Source organism: Schistocerca nitens, chromosome 1 (genome assembly GCF_023898315.1).
Source record: "Schistocerca nitens isolate TAMUIC-IGC-003100 chromosome 1, iqSchNite1.1, whole genome shotgun sequence".
In the NCBI taxonomy this organism is placed as follows: Eukaryota; Metazoa; Arthropoda; class Insecta; order Orthoptera; family Acrididae; genus Schistocerca; species Schistocerca nitens.
The window spans coordinates 118,120,649-118,139,556 of record NC_064614.1 but is presented as its reverse complement, the minus strand read 5'-3'; the positions used below and the strand labels follow the sequence as shown (position 1 = coordinate 118,139,556).

General features: G+C 42.2%; 1 protein-coding gene across 3 annotated transcripts in view; it reads left to right on the top strand.

Annotated features, from left to right (window-relative positions):
* Positions 1 to 18,908, top strand: part of LOC126242368 (sorting nexin-29) — a 182,883-nt gene that overhangs the window by 129,501 nt on the left and 34,474 nt on the right. For all 3 annotated transcript variants that reach the window (XM_049948083.1, XM_049948081.1, XM_049948082.1), the window contains one exon: positions 14,409 to 14,586. In XM_049948083.1, coding sequence (XP_049804040.1) covers positions 14,409 to 14,586 — 178 coding nt within the window. The remainder of the gene's footprint in view (positions 1 to 14,408; positions 14,587 to 18,908) is intronic.

Below are 18,908 nucleotides of genomic sequence, written 5' to 3'. Positions count from 1 at the left end.
GCCTTCACCTCCTAGATAGCCTTTGTACGGACCCATTAGTTCTTGCAGAACATCATGCGACCCATTTTGCAGTGGCATCAGAGTCAGCCTCCTATCCAGCTGCTTTCCTTCACCAGAAACAGCGGGCTGAAGCTTCCACCTTATGTTTCACCCCTTGTGAGTCAGAATCTTACAACGAACCTTTTACTGAATGGGAATTTCTTTCTGCTCTATCTTCTTCTCATGATACGGCCCCTGGCCCAGATTTCATTCATAACCAACTGCTTCAACATCTCAGTGCTCCACAACGGCAACATCTTCTTCGGGTGTTTAACCGTATCTGGCTCCAGGGTGACTTCCCTTCTCAGTGGAGGGATAGCTTCGTGGTTCCTGTCCTTAAGCCTGGTAAGAACCCCCTATCTGTTGACAGCTATCGGCCAATTAGTTTGACCAATGTTGTTTGTAAGTTACTTGAATGGATGGTAGCCCGTCGGCTCAATTGGGTCCTCGAATCTTGGGATCTATTGTACCCTTACCAGTGTGGCTTTCAAGAGGGACGGTCTTCAATCGATCATTTACTTCCCTTGGAATCCGCAGTTCGGCAGGCTTTTTCCCAGCGCCGCCATTTGGTTGCAGTGTTTTTTGACCTTCGCAAGGCCTATGACATGGGCTGGCGCCATCACATCTTACTTACCCTTCATCAGTGGGGTCTTCGGGGCCCACTCCCGATTTTTATCCACTGTTCCATTGGTCATTCAGAGTTCGAGTTGGTACTGTTTTTAGTTCTCCACGGACCCAGGAGATGGGCATCCCACAGGGTTCTGTCTTGAGTGTCCTTCTTTCCCTCATTGCTATCGATGGACTTGTGGCCTCTGTCGGTCCCTTGGTCACCCCTGCCCTGTATGTGGATGATTTCTGCATTTGGGTTAGTTCCTCCTCGATGGCATCTTCAGAATGGCAGCTCCAGGTAGCTATATGGCGTGCCTCTGCATGGACCCTCTCACACGGGTTTCAATTCTCCCCTTTAAAATCGTGGGTGGTCCACTTCTGTTGCCGTCCTACGATCCACCCTGATCCAGAGCTCTATCTCGTTGCACAACGATTGCCTGTGGTCCCACAGTTTCGTTTCCTGGGTCTTCTTTTCGACAACAAGCTCACTTGGCTGCCCCATATCAGACTCCTGAAGGTAGGATGTTTCCGTAAACTCAATGTCCTTCGCTTCCTTGCCCACTCCTCTTGGGGTGCGGACCGTTCCCTCCTTCTCCGTCTTTATCATGCTCTAGTTCTGTCTCGCTTGGACTATGGTTGTCAAGTTTATGGTTCAGCTGCTCCTTCCACACTGCACGTGCTGGATCCAGTCCACCATCGTGGTATCCGTTTGGCCACCAGTGCCTTCCCTACTAGCCCTGTTGATAGTCTCCTGGTTGAAGCTGGGATCCCCCCCCCCCCCTTTCTGTTCGGCAGTCCCAGCTTCTGGTGTCTTATGCACTCGCTATCCGTTCCTCTCCCACTCATCCTTCCTATTCTATCCTGTTCCCAGATCATGGACGTCGTCCACCCGACTCCCGCCCACGGGCGGGTTTACCGGTTGGGCTCCGCCTTGCGTCTCTTTGCCGTGATTTTCAGCTTCCTTCTTTGTCCTGCCTTCCTCAATTACCCCCCCCCCCCCCCCCCTGCCCCCGGTTAGTTCCTCGGCCTCGAATTCGGATGGACCTCCGCCGAGGTCTGAAAGATAAGATTCCAACCCCCCCCCCCCCCCCCCCGGTGGTGTTCCGTTCCTTTTTCTGCCAAATTTTATGGGAGTTTCGGGATGCTGTTGTTTTTTACACTGATGGCTCTAAATCTGCTGATCATGTTGGGTATGCCTTCACGTCCTCTGTTGGAATGGAAAATCATCTACGGCCACCTACATGTGGGGTGTTTACTGCGGAATTGATGGCAATTTCCCAGGCCTTTACCTTAGTCCCAACACAACCGCGTTTTGTTATGTACGGACTCAATGAGTGGCCTTCTTCCTATTGACCGGTGTTTTTCGCGCCATCCCTTGGTCTCTGCCATCCATGACCATCTCTCTGATATTCACCGTGCTGCTTGTTCCATTGACTTCCTTTGGGTCCCTGGCCATGTGGGTACCCTGGGTAATGAGCTCGCTGATCGTTTGGCTGGGGGAGCAGTCACTTACCCCCCCGTTTTCTGTAACCCGTCCTGCAGCGGATTTACGGCTTCACATCAAATCCCACTTCACACAGTCATGGGCCAATTCTTGGGAGGCTACTCCCCTGTCTAATAAACTTCGTGCGATTAAGGTGACACCAGGCCCGTGGTGTTCTTCCTTTCAGCTCTCCCGAAAGGACTCAACCACACTGTGTCGTCTCCGCATTGGCCATACCAGGCTGACCCATGGTTTTCTTTTGCGTGATGAGCCACCCCCACTTTGTGGTTGTGGAGCCTTCCAATCAGTAGCCCACATTTTGGTTGAATGCCCCCTTCTTTTGGCTCTGCGTGCTAAGTACAGACTCCCCCACACTTTACCTTTGATGTTGGCTGACGATTCCCGGATGGTCTCTCTGGTTCTCGGTTTCCTCCGGGAAAGTGGTTTTTATTCTCAGTTTTAAGGTTTTTAAATCTCTCTGGTGTTGGGGCAGGGCGGTGAGCGTTTGGGTGTCTCCCACTATAAGCCGTGTTTGGAGATTCCCAATTCACCTTCCTGACCGAGATCCTCTTTTCTTCCCCTTTTACTCTGTTTTTACCTTTTTTTTATTATTAAGGATTGGTTAGTCTCCTTTTTCCATACGTATTTCTACATTCTAGCGGTTGCACCTTTTAAGTCACAGGTGGTCTTGCCTATGCTGCTTCAGCATAGCGTTGGGTTCGTTCTCTTGCCGACCTCCCTCATTTTGTTTTTTACCATTGACAACATGACTGCCCTTTTACGTTTTTACCTTTTTCCCTTTTATTGTTCTGACTTTCATGAGATGTCCCATTAGCGGAATGGACCATATTCGAAACAAGGGACTGATGACCTTGCTGTTTGGTCCCTTCAACCTCAAACAACCAACCAACTGTCCTGCATCATACCCCCTCTCCATGCTCAACTAGTTGGAACATCTCCAAAGCAGACTGGGGGCTCTTCTCTTCCAGGGCGACCTTTCAGGATCAAACCTTTGCAAGCCGCAATAGTCAGGTCGCACACCTCACAGAAGTCATTCTCACTGCTGCTGAATATTCCATCCCTCACACTACTTCTTCTCCATGTCGCGTACCTGTCCCTTGGTGGACCGCAGTATGTAGACGCTTTACGTGCTCGTTGACATGCTTTACGCACCTTTAAATGCCACCCTACGTTGGCGAATTGTATCAGTTATAAACGATTACATGCACAGTGTCATCGTGTTATTAAAGAAAGCAAGAAAGCCAGCTGGGCTGCTTTCACAAGCACCTTCAACAGTTTTACTACTTCTTCTGTTGTCTGGGGTAGCCTGCGCCGGCTATCTGGCACTAAGGTCCTCTCACCAGTTTTTGGCTTGACGATCGCGAATGACGTCTTTGTGGCCCCCTCAGGATGTCTCCAATGCCTTCGGCCGCTTTCTCGCAGAGGTTTCGAGCTCCGCTCATTACCACCCTGCCTTCCTCCCCCGAAAACAGGCAGAGGAGGCAAGGCCACCTAACTTCCGCTCCTCGAATTGTGAAAGTTATAATGCCCCATTCACCATGCAGGAACTCGAAAATGCACTTGCCCGGTCATGGTCCTCTGCTCCAGTGCCTGATTCTATTCATATTCAGATGCTGAAGAACCTTTCTCCTGCGGGTAAAGGTTTTCTTCTTCGTACTGGATTGAGGGTCATGTTCCCACATGTTGGCGCGAATCTATTGTTGTCCCGATTCCTAAGCCGGGAAAGGACAAGCACTTGCCTTCCAGTTATCGACCGATATCCATTACCAGCTGTGTCTGTAGGGTGATGGAATGAATTGTTAAATCTCATTTGGTTTGGCTGCTTGACTCTCGACGCCTACTTACCAATGTACAATGTGGATTTCGTAGGCGCCGCTCTGCTGTTGACCATCTGGTAACCTTGTCAACCTTCATTATGAATAACTTCTTGCGGAAGCGCCCGACAGTGGATGTGTTCTTTGATTTGGAGAAGGCTTATGACACCTGTTGGAGGGCGGGCATTCTCCGCACCATGCATACATAGGGCCTTCGCGGTCGCCTCCCTCTTTTTCTTCGTGCCTTTTTAATGGATCAACAGTTCAGGGTACGTGTGGGTTCTGTCCTGTTCGATGCCTTTCGCCAGGAGAATGGGGTGTGTAATCGATCTGGGAGATGTGTTATTTTCTACCGTATATGTCGATACCAAATTTTAAATGTTTTCTTATATTTTTGTCAAAATTTTTTTATTGTAATTTGCCTTATCTTATGTTAATTTACTTATATTTTTGAGAGTGACAGCATATTGATTACTATTAGTAGATGTGACGAAGAATATCAAAGAGACTGGTTACAAGTGGAAGCTTGTGTGTTGTGTAAAATGTCTTTGATGCTGGAGTCGTCTTTGACTGTAGTCAGTCGGCAGTTAACTCTGGGTGTGTATGTTGTGATGGTAGAACAATGTGCAGGTCGCCGTCATAAATAATTTGCTAGTGGAAAAAAAAATGTTACTATTTTTTTATATATAAACTTTAAGAAGAAACCACATTTGAAGAAATGGTATTTGAAGCACCAAAAATGAGGCATACGCATTGAACCAGGTCATTTCTGCAGCCGACAAAACTGCATTGTGGAATCATACTTCCACTAGACAACTGAAGCCAAGACAAATATCGCCTTGTAAACATTTTACGGAAAAGGTACTGTCAAGAAATATGCCAAATTTAAGTAACTAAAAAATAGTGAGCATATTTCAGGTGCCACAGGGATCAGTTTTGAGCGTCGCTCTCTTCGCCATAGAGATCAATCCAATAATGGATTGCCTCCCAGCTGATGTATCAGGCTCCCTTTTCGTGGACGATTTTACCATCTATTGCAGCGCGCAGCGTACATGTTTCCTGGAGCGCTGTCTTCAGCTTTGTCTTGACCGTCTTTACTCCTGGAGTGTCGCCAATGGCTTCCGTTTTTCTGCCGAGAAGACGGTCTCTATTAACTTCTGGCGCTACAAAGAGTTTCTCCCACCATCCTTACATCTCAGTCCCGTTACTCTCCCATTCGTGGAGACAAACAAAATTTTTAGGTCTTACATTTGACAGGAAACTTAGCTGGTCTCCACATGTCATATTTAGCTGCCCATTGTACCCGTTCTCTAAATGTCCTCCGTGTTCTCAGCAGTACCCTGTGAGGTGCGGATTGAATCGCCCTACTTCGCCTATATCGGTTGATCGTCCACTCAAAGCTGGATTATGGGAGCCTCATTTACTCCTCTGCACGGCCGTCCATTTTTCGCCGCCTCAACTCTATACAACATCAAGGGTTACGTCTTGTGATCGGAGCGTTCTATACTAGTCCCGTCGAGAGTCTTCATGCTGAAGCCGGTGAATTGTCACTAACCTAGCGGCGTGATATACTGCTTTGTCGGTATGCCTGTCGGCTATTGTCAATGCCCGACCACCCATCTTATTGTTCCTTTTTTGAAGACTGTCTCAACCGTCAATACGGGTTGTATGTATCTGCCCTGCTACCTCCTGGAGTTCGCTTTCATCGCCTCCTTCAGCACCTTGATTTTTCACTTCCTGCAACCTTTTGAGTGGGCGAGAGCCAAACGCCACCTTGGCTCAAGGCTCAGGTTCGCGTTCACCTTGACCTCAGCTCGCTCCCAAAGGAGGTTACCCCAGCTTCGATATACTGATCCCGGTTTGTCGAACTTTGTTCGAAGTTCATTAATATGATCTTCATTTATACCGATGGTTCTAAGACCAATGACAGTGTCAGGTGTTCTTTTATTGTTGGGGCACACAGTTTCAAATACCAGCTCCATGGCCTTAGTTCGGTCTTCACAGCTGAGCTGTTTGTCCTCTACCAGGCTGTTCTTTACATCCGCCACCACCGACATTCTGCTTATGTCAGCTGCTCTGATTCCCTGAGCGCCATCCAGAGCCTCAGTGATCCGTATCCGGTTCACCCTTTCGTGCACCGGATCCAATGCTCTCTTCAGCAGCTGGCGGGCGACGGTTCTCCGGTTACCTTTATGTGGGTTCCTGGCCATGTTGGTATCCCTGGGAACGAAGCTGCTGATGCTTGTGGCCAAGGCTGCGGTCCTCCAGCCTCGGACAGCTTCTTGTTGTGTGCCTTCATCTGATTTTAGCAGGGTCATTTGTCAGCGCATTTTATCGTTGTGGCATGCCGATTGGGCTACACTTACAGACAACAAGCTTCGGGCCTTGAAACCTCTTCCCACGGCTTGGACGACCTCTTCCTGCCCTTCTCGGTGGGAGGAGTTCGTTTTGGCCCGGTTACAAATTGGACACTGCCGGTTCAGCCATTGCCATCTCCTGACGGCTGCACTAGCGCCGTTCTGCCCATGTGGGCAATTGCTGACAGTATGCCACATTTTAACGTCCTCTCCGCATTTTAATACACTGTGAGTTGATCTTGGCCTGCCATGTACTCTGGATGCCATTTTAGCGGATGACCCAGGAGCAGCTGCTCGTGTTCTTTGTTTTATCCACTTGACAAACCTGTCTAAGGACATTTGATTATGCTGTTTTCTTTTAATCCCTTGCCTGTTAATATGTCTTTTATAGTGTTGTCCCTTTTAGTTGCTGATTTAACCTTGTGCCTCGCAGTGCATTCCTAACATAGTCTGGGCGCTAATGACCATTGTAGTTGTGCGCCCTAAAAAAAAAAAAAAAACCTCATCATGCAGTATCATATCTCCCATTTCATCTTCATCTACGTCCTCTTCCATTTCCATAATATTACTCTCAAGTATATCACACTTGTATAGACCCTTTATATACCCCTTCCACCTTTCTGCTTTCCCCTCTTCGCTTAGAACTAGTTTTCCATCTAAGCACTTGATATTCATAGAAGTGGTTCTCTTTTCTCCAAAGGTCTCTTTAATTGTCCTGTAGGCAGTATCTATGTTACTCATAGTGATATGTCTCTACATTCTTACATTTGTCCTCTAGCCATCCCTGTTTAATTTTGCACTTCCTGTCATTCTCATTCTTGAGACGTTTGTATTCCTTTTTGCCTGCTTCATTTACTGCATTTTTATATTTTCTCCTTTCATCAATTAAATTCAATAGCTCTTCTGTTACCCAAGGATATCTACTATCTCTTGTCTTTAGTCAATACTAACACACAAATGAGAGTACATTCATTTTATTATTTGACTTTTAAAGGTGCATTTTCCCCTATAAATCTGATCTGATTTCTTACTAGGCACTACACCCCTCCACCCAGCTATACGTCCTGGCCCATTCTCTCTACTGCTCCCCCCTTCTTCAGTTATTATCACCTGCCACCACCCAGAAAAACTCCATCCTGTTTTCTGGTCCATCTCTACTTCTTATCCGTCATTACTGAATTCATACTTCTAGACACTTCTTCTTTAATCGTGCAAACCACATAACCACATCACTGTTTTATTTTCATGTTCATCTACTACCTTTGAATGCAGTTTCTGATATACCCCCCTGCCTTCAGTGGCACTGGTTAGTACCTACTGTTATGTTTTTAATTTCGTTACAACATTATGGCCCCAATATAGGGCTAGCAGCCCATTCCACTGATAACCAAACAGATAATAAAGCTTTTTTTAAAAAATATTTTTTGAAGTAATCATGTTTTTATGTGATAGTCATAGCTGGTTTTGGCCACAGTGGCCATCTTCAAATGCTACAAAGAAAAGAAGTATATATTAAAAAACCTTTAAGCAAGTAACAATATTTTTTCAAGCTTTGCTTGTGAGCTAAGTAAAGTGCTATTAAAATACGTGTGGATTGTACACAAGTGAAAAAATGAGGGAGCACCTACCACATAGTTGTATAATTTTACCAGCACAGTTTTCTGACAGTGTGGATGATGATTTAGGATAACATCCATCAGGGACTAGTTTTAGTTAAAAGGGGACATCAAAATAAATTTAAAAAATTTAAATTCTAACAGGAACAGGCAGCAAAAAAGTAAAGAGCATGAAGTCCACAAATATTTTAAACATGTTGAAAATTTATCTACTACAATGTTAAACAGTGGCACAGGACACGTTTTTAAACAAAGGTTTACAAGTCAATAAAATTCTTCTGGGTTTGACACCGCATTGTCAACTATAAAATTCCGACATATCGGCGACTATCGCAAGATGCCTTTCTCAGGGTGTATTACTAATAGTTAGTTAGCAATACACATGAGGAAGGCAGCTTGCAATAGTCACCCAAATGTTAAGAATTTCAATGACTGTGACAATGGCCACTCAAGCCTATGTTCACGAAAGGTTACAGTATAATATAAGGAAAATGCAAGACAGATTTACAGTTAAAAATATGGTAGCTGAGGTTAAAATGGCAGGTGAGGTGGTAAATTTGAGTAGATGTGAACAGTTCACAACAGTGACCAAAAGCAAAAAGTTCTTAGAAAGGCCACTAAATCTTTCACAAAAAGAAGTCACTGAGGATAAAGTTATTCCAAAACTAAATATATTCTTAAAGTTCTTGTTATTAGGGCAGGCAAGGGGAACATAGCTGTGTTAGTTCACAATAATGATTACAAATTCATTAAGAAGAATAACATTATAGAAGAAAAAAAGGATGCGACCAAGAGATTCCAGAAAAAGCTAAAGCAGAAGATAGATAATTTGATTTTTCTGTTTTCAGATAAGTTATGTGAAGATTATGAATGCCTGTACATCTGTCCTGAGAGAAATTAAACTGTGTAAAAAGAGAGATTATTCACGCCAGTTGTTAATACCAAAGACTGCCTTACAAATAAAATTAATAGGGAGCCCAACGAAGTATTGAAAGTGAAATTTGTTCATGAACAATACGGTGATATTAAAAACTGTGTGGCCTTAGTCCAGGAAATAAGATACTGAGATACCAGATTGTGCTTCTTTCACATCATCGTATACTGAGAAATCTTATACAAATGTTCCTATTGACAAAGCCTTAGATATTATAAAAATAAATCTGCTATGTAGTAAATACCTAGGCCAAGCAGCAGTTGTAGAACTGATAGAAATATTAAAGTTTGTTCTGCCTAATGACAATTTTCTGTTTAACAGTAAATGTTACACACAAGTTGATGGAGTTGCAATGGGAAATGGTAAAGGTGACACATCAATTTGCAGACAGGGGCACAATGAAAAGACTGTTGACTGATCTTTTGGCCAAAGACTTCTTCAGAAAAGAAAAGGCACACACATTCACACAAGGTGGCACACCTCATGCACGCATGACCACTATCTCAGGCCATTCTGGCCAGAGCAGTCGGAGATAGTGAGTGTGTGTGTGTGTGTGTGTGTGTGTGTGTGTGTGTGTGTTTTCCTTCTCTTTCGTGTCTGAAGAAGGATTTGCCCAAAAGCTCGATGTGTAACAGCCTTTTCATGGCAACTGCCTGAAACTCAGTGTGCCATCTTTATGGTGAGCAGCAATCTGTCCTTTTCATAATATTGTTGACATTTATTTCAGATGTTTAGGAAACTAACACGTACAGACATAATTAGCAATGCCCATTCCAATCATCCACTATGTCAGAAACAAGCATACTTTTACTCTATGATTCATAGAACAATATGGCTTCCATTGCTTGCAACATAAGAGAAAAAAGAATGTGGAATATTAAGACAGGTCCCCATTGCAAATGAATATGACCTGAAAATATAACCATCCACAACAATATTAAAAAGAATGTAAAGAAGATAAATGAACTACATGTACGAACATTATCTGTTAAGTTCAAGTACGCTCCGTGAAATCGTAGGCAAAACATCAGATAGAATTGGCACTTGTTCAGGAGAAATGGAATTCAAAATGACATTCACGTCAAATAATACAAAAACGTGAATCATCATAACTTGCCACATAACAGTAATAAATAGGGGGAATAAATACGGGGAATCTGGGGTCTACAAAATACCATGCTATGACTGAAAAAGGCTATATCAGCTAGCCACACAGGTCTTTGACTGGATCTGTAAAGAGCACACTTATGTTAGCAGTAAGGAGGCATTAGGCTTGTATTTGTGAAGGGAGGGACATATTATTGGTAACATTGATGAGCAACTACGAATTTTACATAGAGTTGGAAAAAAAAAAAATGGTTAGACGTTTTAGAAGCACTGAAGATTTACATTACAAAACAGAAGAAACCAGACAAATTCCTCAATGGGCAGAATGAGTTTGCAACAGATGCATATTTTAATATTTACAGTGCAGTTATTAAGTTTTGGGAGTCACTGCATCTTATATATATGCTTCAGCTGATGCTGAGGCTGCCCCGAGACTGAGTGCTCCACTTACTGTCCAGGATATCCCAGCACTTGCCATCTGCCAAGAAAATATAAACACACCTCACAGTTGGAAAAAGAGCACCAGCAAGCTACAGTAGAATGCAACCCTTGTCGTCCATTCTGTTGTCATCTCTTCTAAAGTTATGGGCAGTGATGTTAAACATCTAGAAGCTAGGAGTGCAACGCCAACAGCTGTTGAAAGTGTGTACTATAAGGATTGCTCCTTTGTCTCTCTCATAGTAAAAACCTTACTCTGTTCTTAAATATGGTTTTATTGATTTAACGACTTTTACTCAAATTTTAAATTTTACAAATAACCAATTGAAATATTATTGTTAGTCCTTTCGTATGTTATGGTTTTCAAAAGTAAATATTGTCTTATAGTGGATGCATGCATCTGGCACAAAGAGTAGAGAAAGAAACATACACTTATTTTCATGTGTATAACTCCACGATTTTTTGTTTTATGTGCAGTGTGACAATGCATGAACATGGTACTTTCAGGTATGATCCACATGTATTTTAAGCTCACAAGCAGACATAGGGCAGTCACTGTCTCCTGAAATGAAATCTTTGTTTTCAAAAATTGTAAATATAATATGACTGACAGGGCCTTCCAGCATTCAGTCCGATAAGCAAATACCTTTTAGTATGCATCTCATTTTATATTATTATTGTTATTATTTATTACATTGATGGAAAACTTCAAACCTTGTCTGTTACCACTAGGGATACTGAAACCAGGTAAACCGAATGACCAACCAAACAGCTACCGCCCAATTGCCCTTCTTAGCGTGATCTACAAACTACTGGAGAGACTTATATGTAACAGAATAAGTCCAGATATCCTAAAGAGTGTCCCTGTGGAACAAGCAGGCTTCCAGCCAAACAGGAGCTACACAGATCAAGTCCTCTCACTAACTTCCTACATCGAGGCAGGCTTCCAAAGACAAGAAAAAACATCCGTGGTATTTATAGACCTGACAGCGGCTTGTGATACTGAATGGAGGCAAGGCCTGATTTACAAACTACTCCGCATCGTACCATGTTTGAAAATGGCTAACCTTACCAACGAGATGCTCTGCAACAGACCATTCCAGGTGATACGTGGAAATTATAGGAGCAAAACAATGAAGCTCAATAATGGCTTGCCCCCAAGGATCAGTCCTGGCACCGCTACTTTTTAGCATGTATATAGCCGATATGCCTAATACTAAATCTGAAAAGTTTGGATATGCAGATGACTGGGCCATAGCTACACAACATCGAGATATGGAGCATATTGAGACTGTCCTGACAAGTGACTTGTCCTTGCTGGGAACGTACTTTCGTGAATGGAGACTACAACCTAGTCCAACTAAAACTGAGGCTATGTGTTTCCACCTGAATAATAAATTGGCTAACAGATGCCTTAAGATATATTTTGATAACAATATTCTGCCTTATAATAAAAATCCAAAATACTTGGGAGTGACATTAGATAGAACCCTGAGCTACAAACACCACCTCATCAACACTGCTGCAAAAATCCGTACTAGGAACAATATCATTCAGAAACTGTGTACCAGCTGGGGCTCCTCTGCCTCTACCTTGCGATGCTCTGCTTTGGGACTTGTCTACTCTGCGGCAGAGTACTGTTCCCCTGTCTGGCTAAAGAACGCTCGCACCAAGATGGTGGACACAGTACTGAACCAAACTATGAGGATTATTTCAGGTACAATAAAATCAACCCCCATTCACTGGCTACCTGTACTGAGCCACATACCGCCACCTCACTTATGAAGAGAACATGCACTTCTCAGAGAATTTAAAAAAATACAAGACAACCCGCAACTTCAGATTCACACTTTGAGCAATGGCATTGACAAAGATAGAATGCGCTCTAGACATCCACCTCTTATAAGGGCCAAAGATCTGGAGGAAAATGGTTTCTGTCTTGAAGAACGCTGGAAAGTGGAATGGGAAGAATCAGCACCACCACAGGTAAACACCTTACTGAAACCGTCGAACAGACCTCCAGGCTTTGGCTTACCACGTAAAACCTGGACCATCCTCAACAGGATCAGGACGGGCGACAGTCGATGTGCGCACACTCTACACAAATGGGGAAGAGCACCATCCCCAAAGTGCGACTGCGGCGCTGAGAAGCAGACGATCCGGCACATCGTTGCAGAGTGCCCTCTGAGAGCCTACTCAGGTCAAACAACGGACTTCCTGGATGCGACTCGAAGTGCAGTTCAATATATTAAAAACCTAAATGTTAATTTGTAATTATATATGTGTTGTTCATGACATAACTGTATTTAATTCTTTGTCTTGTTTTTAGTGCCAAAGTTATAAAGTTATTGTAGCAGCTTATTTCTCTATAAACGTGCTTTGTACTTGCCATATGCTAAATAAATAAATAGGGAACCGGGGTCTTGCCCACTCGTCTCTTATAGGGTGCCTAAAGGATACTGCGTTCTCGGAATGCTATAGAACAATTCAAGCAAATCACATTAATAGTTTTTACTACAACTAAGATTGACGGTACTTAACTTTGAATCTACAATTGTGTTGCAACCAGTGGGTGACATGCAAATAATCAAAGTCCTTTGCTGTATACAAGGTCCATGTAAGCACATGATATGGCTCACAGGTCACTGCTATTGTAGTGCTCTCCATTAGGCTGGTTATAGTACTGGGCTGGTCTGCGAGTCCCAGTCTGGTACCGTCCAGCCGAGGCTGGCAGGAGCGCTCCTAAGTTCTCTTCAGCTAGAGGGTGCTCCTGTTGTGGTGCAGTCCTTGTCAGCGGGCTATTGGCTGATGTCTTGTCACCACCTTCGTTGCTCTTGTGGTCTTCATCTTCGTGCCGGCACTTGTCGATATGCTGGAACAGAAACAGCATGATTGAGCCTTTCGTCAATATCAGTGTTGAGTTGGCAGAAGAAAGGCCAAAGACAGTTATGAATCACACCCTCCGCCAATGAGTTGTTGATATCCCTCTTATGAATATTAATTATTCAATGTGATTCTGTTTCTACGGAAGTGTCTTGAAAATGTTTGCATGACAAGGAATGAACCAATACTTAATGTTCACTTTAGAAAATAAGTGGATATCTGTAAATACTCCCTTTGTCAGAAAAGTTCTAAGACAGTTTTTTTTTTTTTTAAATAGATCACATAATGATTCTAGCTCCTTTTGAAATAGTCCTCTTGGCTATCTATACACAGTTGCCAACGTTTCTGGAGATTTTGGAAGCACGCAGGGAAATTTTCAACTGTGATGCTTGTAAGCTCATTTGTTGGACGTCTGCAATGCTTGATGAAGCTTACCTTTCAGTCACCTTTTCACTCATAGAAACAAGAAAAAATTGCAAGGCAGGTTGGGCGAATATAACAGGTGTGGGATGGCAATAGCACAGTGCCCAGCCAGATACTCAGTAACAGATAAAGCGCACTATGGGGTCTTGAATTATTCAGTAAGAACAAGTCCTGAAAATGTCACAAATCAGGGTGCCAACATCGAATTGCTTGTCGCAGATGTTTCAAGACTTCAAGGTAAAGAGTCTGGTTCACTGTTTGACCTGGAAGAACATCCTCATGGTGAACTAATCCTTTACTATTGAAGAATGCGATGAACCTTTCACCACAAGGGGGAATAAGGAGCTAAAACCTTACGTAAATTTCACCAAATGTGCATCTTGATGTGAACAGTTGTCTGTTAACGAACTTGCGTGGTTTGAAACTGGTTGTGGCACTATTTGTGTAAATAAATGGCAGTCTCAATAGGGCCTGGTTCTGTCTTCTTCTATGAAAGGATTGACTTTACATTTTGAATAAAGCCACGGTTGCAAAATGACAGTTTTCGACAAAATAGCAATTGCAGTAATGTTTTTTACATTTTAATTTCATAGCATAAAAATTCTGTTCCAACACAATATGTTGTGTATTCAAATTTTTAGTACAGAGAGAGCAATTCCTAATTTTTTTTTTTTTTTTTTTCAGGGAGAATGAACTCCTAAAACACCAGCTCCGCAAATATGTTGGTGCAGTGCAAATGCTGAAACGGGATGGCATGCAAGCGTATGAAGCACTTGCAAGTCTTGAAGGGCAGCAGTCTCGGCCTGTTGACCCAGCTGACTACCATCACGAAGCTCAAGAGTATGAGAAGAAACTTATACAGGTGCATTATTATTGCAAGTGTTATACCGTATATCTCTCAATAAAATGTAATTAGAATTTGCAGCAAATTTAGAAGGTGACAAATCCAGTGGCAGTAGGTTAAAATAAATTTTACAGCAATAACTTGGTGAACAAGAAAAGGTGCCAATCGAGATCAGCAGTGACAGTAATCTTTTTCACAAATAAGTCATACTTATCCCGTGCATATTATGTTTTGTCAGGTGTAACTTAGTTTTTTAAAATTTGACAGCTTTAAAGACATACATTTAAGAGTAGAATTCTCTGGTCATGAATTATGTGAATTCCAAACTTCAGGAAAACCACTGACTGTGAAATCCCTAAGCACGACATGGCATAGAACAAGGAAAGCACAGAAGGGCAACCCCAGAATAGCGGTGTTATTCGTTGTTTGATTGCTTAGATATATTAAAGCGCCACATCACAGCATGAAAAAATTGATAAAATAACCATAAATAATGATGGGTGACACAGTAAAGTTAATTAGTTGCTTACACCAGTAATATGCTTTAACAAGCCACAAAACTCAGTGCCAGAATAAATATTAAACTGAAAAAAAAAAAAAAAACTCTTTCCTTGTAAAACAGAAAGTGCTCAAAGTGTAACAGCAAGAAACAAAACATAAGTTAATTTAAGAAACGGTGACGAAGCCTTCAAAGGATTTTCGGTAAACTAATCGACAATATTTTTTTTTTTTGTTTTGTTTTTTTTTTTTTTTTTAAATCAAACAGGCCGTTAATGCACAGGGGTGCAAATACACTGCTATAAATCAGCATAAAATGTACTGAAAATTTTATAAAGTACCAAAACAGCACAAATGGATTAAGGTTATCCACCCAAGAGACTAATTAATGTTAAGTTAGGCTGAAATATTAATTATGATTAAATGATTTGGAAACATTAGCACAACTAGGTAATGGTGATGAAGGCAGTGCTTTATTTAAGAAAAACTTAGCTACCCAGAAGTCACATACTGTACAAAACAAGCATATTCCGAAGGAAATTCAGAACTGTTGTGGTCTTTAGTCCTTAGATTGCTTTGATGCAGCTCTCCATGCTACTCTATCCTGTGCATGCCGGCTTCATCTCCCAGTACATACTGCAACCTACATCCTTCTGAATCTGTTTAGTGTATTCATCTCTTGATCTCCCTCTATGATTTTTACACTCCACGCTGCCCTCCAATACTAAATTGGTGATCCCTTGATGCCTCGGAAGATGTCCTACCAACCGATCCCTTCTTCTTGTCAAGTTGTGCCACAAACTCCTCTTCTCCTTAATTCTATTAAATACCTCCTCATTAGTTATGTGATCTACACACGTAATATTCAACATTCTTCTGTAGCACCACATTTCAAAAGCTTGTATTTTCTTCGTGTCCAAACTATTTATTGTCCACATTTCACTTCCATGCGTGGCCACACTCCATACAAATACTTTCAGAAACGACTTCCTGACACTTAAATCTATACTCGATGTTAACAAATTTCTCTTCTTGAGAAACGCTTTCCTTGCCATTGCCAGTCTACATTTTATATCCTCTCTACTTCGACCATCATCAGTTATTTTGCTCCCCAAATAGCAAAACTCCTTTACTACTTTAAGTGTCTCATTTCCTAATCTAATTCCATCAGCATCACCTGAGTTAATTCGATTACATTCCATTATCCTCATTTTGCTTTTGTTGATGTTCATCTTATATCATCCTTTCAACACACTGTCCATTCCGTTCAACTGCTCTTCCAAGTCCTTTGCTGTCTGACAGAATTACAATGTCATCGGCGAACAGCAAAGTTTTTATTTCTTCTCCATGGATTTTAATACCTACTCCGAATTTTTCTTTTGTTTCCTTTACTGCTTGCTCAATATACAGATTGTCTAACATCGGGGAGAGGCTACAACCCTATCTCACTCCCTTCCCAACCACTGCTTCCCTTTCATGTCCCTCGACCCTTATAACTGCCATCTGGTTTCTGTACAAATTGTAAATAGCCTTTCGCTCCCTGTATTTTACCCCTGCCACCTTCAGAATTTGAAAGTGAGTATCCCAGTCAACATTGTCAAAAGCTTTCTCTAAGTCTACAAATGCTAGAAAAATAGGTTTTCCTTTCCGATATCTATCTTCTAAAATAAGTCGTATGGCCAGTATTGCCTCACATGTTCCAACATTTCTGTGGAATCCAAACTTATCTTCCCCGAGGTTGGCTTCTACCAGTTTTTCCAATTGTCTGTAAAGAATCGCGTTAGTATTTTGTAGCTGTGACGTATTAAACTGATAACACGGTAATTTTCACACCTGTCAACACCTGCTTTCTTTGGGATTGGAATTATTACATTCTTCTTGAAGTCTGAGGGTATTTCGCCTGTCTCATACATTTCTCACCAGATGGTAGAGTTTCGTCAGGACTGGCTCACCCAAGGCTGTCAGTAGTTCTAACGGAATGTTGTCTACTCCCAGGGCCTTGTTTCGACTTCGATCTTTCAGTGCTCTGTCAAACTCGACACACAGTATATCTCCCACTTCATCCTCATCGTCTTCCATTTCCATAATATTGTCCTCAAGAACATCGCCCTTGTATAGACCCTCTATATACTCTTTCCATCTTTCTGCTTTCCCTTCTTTGCTTAGAAATTGGTTTCCATCTGAGCAAGTGGTTCTCTTTTTCTCCAAAGGTCTCTTTAATTTTCCTGTAGGTGGTATCTATCTTACCCCCTAGTGATATATGCCTCTAGATCCTTAAATTTGTCCTCTAGCCATCCCTGCTTTGCCATTTTGCACTTCCTGTCGATCTCATTTTTGAGACGTTTGTATTCCATTTTGCCTGCTTCATTTACTGCATTTTTATATTTTCTCCTTTCATCAATTAAATTCAGTATTTCTTCTGTTACACAAGGATTTCTACTAACCCTCGTCTTGTTACCTACTTATTCCTCTGCTGCCTTCACTACATCATCCCTCAAAGCTACACATTCTTCTTCTACTGTATTTCTTTCCCCCATTCTTGCCAATTGTTCCCTTATGCTCTCCCTGAAACTCTGTATGTCTGTTTCTGTCAGAGGTTCCATCTCCTCAAATTCCCACCTTTTTGCAGCTTCTTCAGTTTTAATCTACACTTCATAACCAGAGTCCGCATCTGCCCCTGGAAATGTCATACAATTTAAAACTTTGTTCCTAAATCTCTGGCTTACCATTATATAATCTATCTGATACCTTCTAGGATCTCCAGGCTTCTTCCATGTATACAACCTTCTTTCATGATTCTTGAACCAAGTGTTAGCTATGATTAAGTTGTGCTCTGTGCAAAATTCTACCAGGCGGCTTCCTCTTTCATTTTTTACCCCCAATCCATATTCACCTACTACGTTTCCTTCTCTTCCTTTTCCTACTATCGAATTCGTCACCCATGGCTATTAAATTTTCGTCTCCCTTAACTATCTGAATAACTTCTTTTATCTCATCATACATTTCTTCAATTTCTTCATCATCTGCAGAGCTAGTGGCATGTGAACTTGTATTACTGTAGTAGACATGGGCTTAGTGTCTATCTTGGCCACAATAAGGTGTTCACTATGCTGTTTGTAGTAGCTTACCCGCACTCCTACTTTTTAATTCATAATTAAACCTACTCCTGCATTACCCCTATTTGATGTTGTATTTATAACCCTGTATTCACTTGACCAAAAGTCTTGTTCCTCCTGCCACCGAACTTCGCTAATTCCGACTATAACTAACTTTAACCTATCCATTTCCCTTTATAAATTTTCTATACTACCTGCCCGATTAAGGGATCGGACATTCCACACTCCAATCTATAGAATGCCAGTTTGCTTTCTCCTGATAACAGCGCCTTCTTGAGTAGTCCCTACCTGGAGATCCGAATGGGGGACTATTTTACCTCTGGAATGTTTTACTGTCACTACTTAACTTAAAATCTTTTAGCAAGGAATGTGAACCAGCAGGATAAGCAGATCAAGGACATACCTCAAAGGCAGCTGATAATACGGCCACAAACTGCTGAAAACCCAGCCACGAGGCTAAGAATACTACGTAGGGTTGAAACTTCCCGGCAGATTAAAACTGTGTGCCTGACAGAGACTCGAACTCGGGACCTTTTAGGCAAAGGTCCAGAGTTCGAGTCTCGGTCGGGCGCACAGTTTTAATCTGCCAGGAAGTTTCATATCAGCGCACACTCCGCTGCAGAGTGAAAATCTCATTCTACGTAGGGTTGTTAACAAACACAACTTAAGGGAAACATAGGCCAAACAAACAAGTTAGACAACTATTAATTGCCACCATCTTGAGAA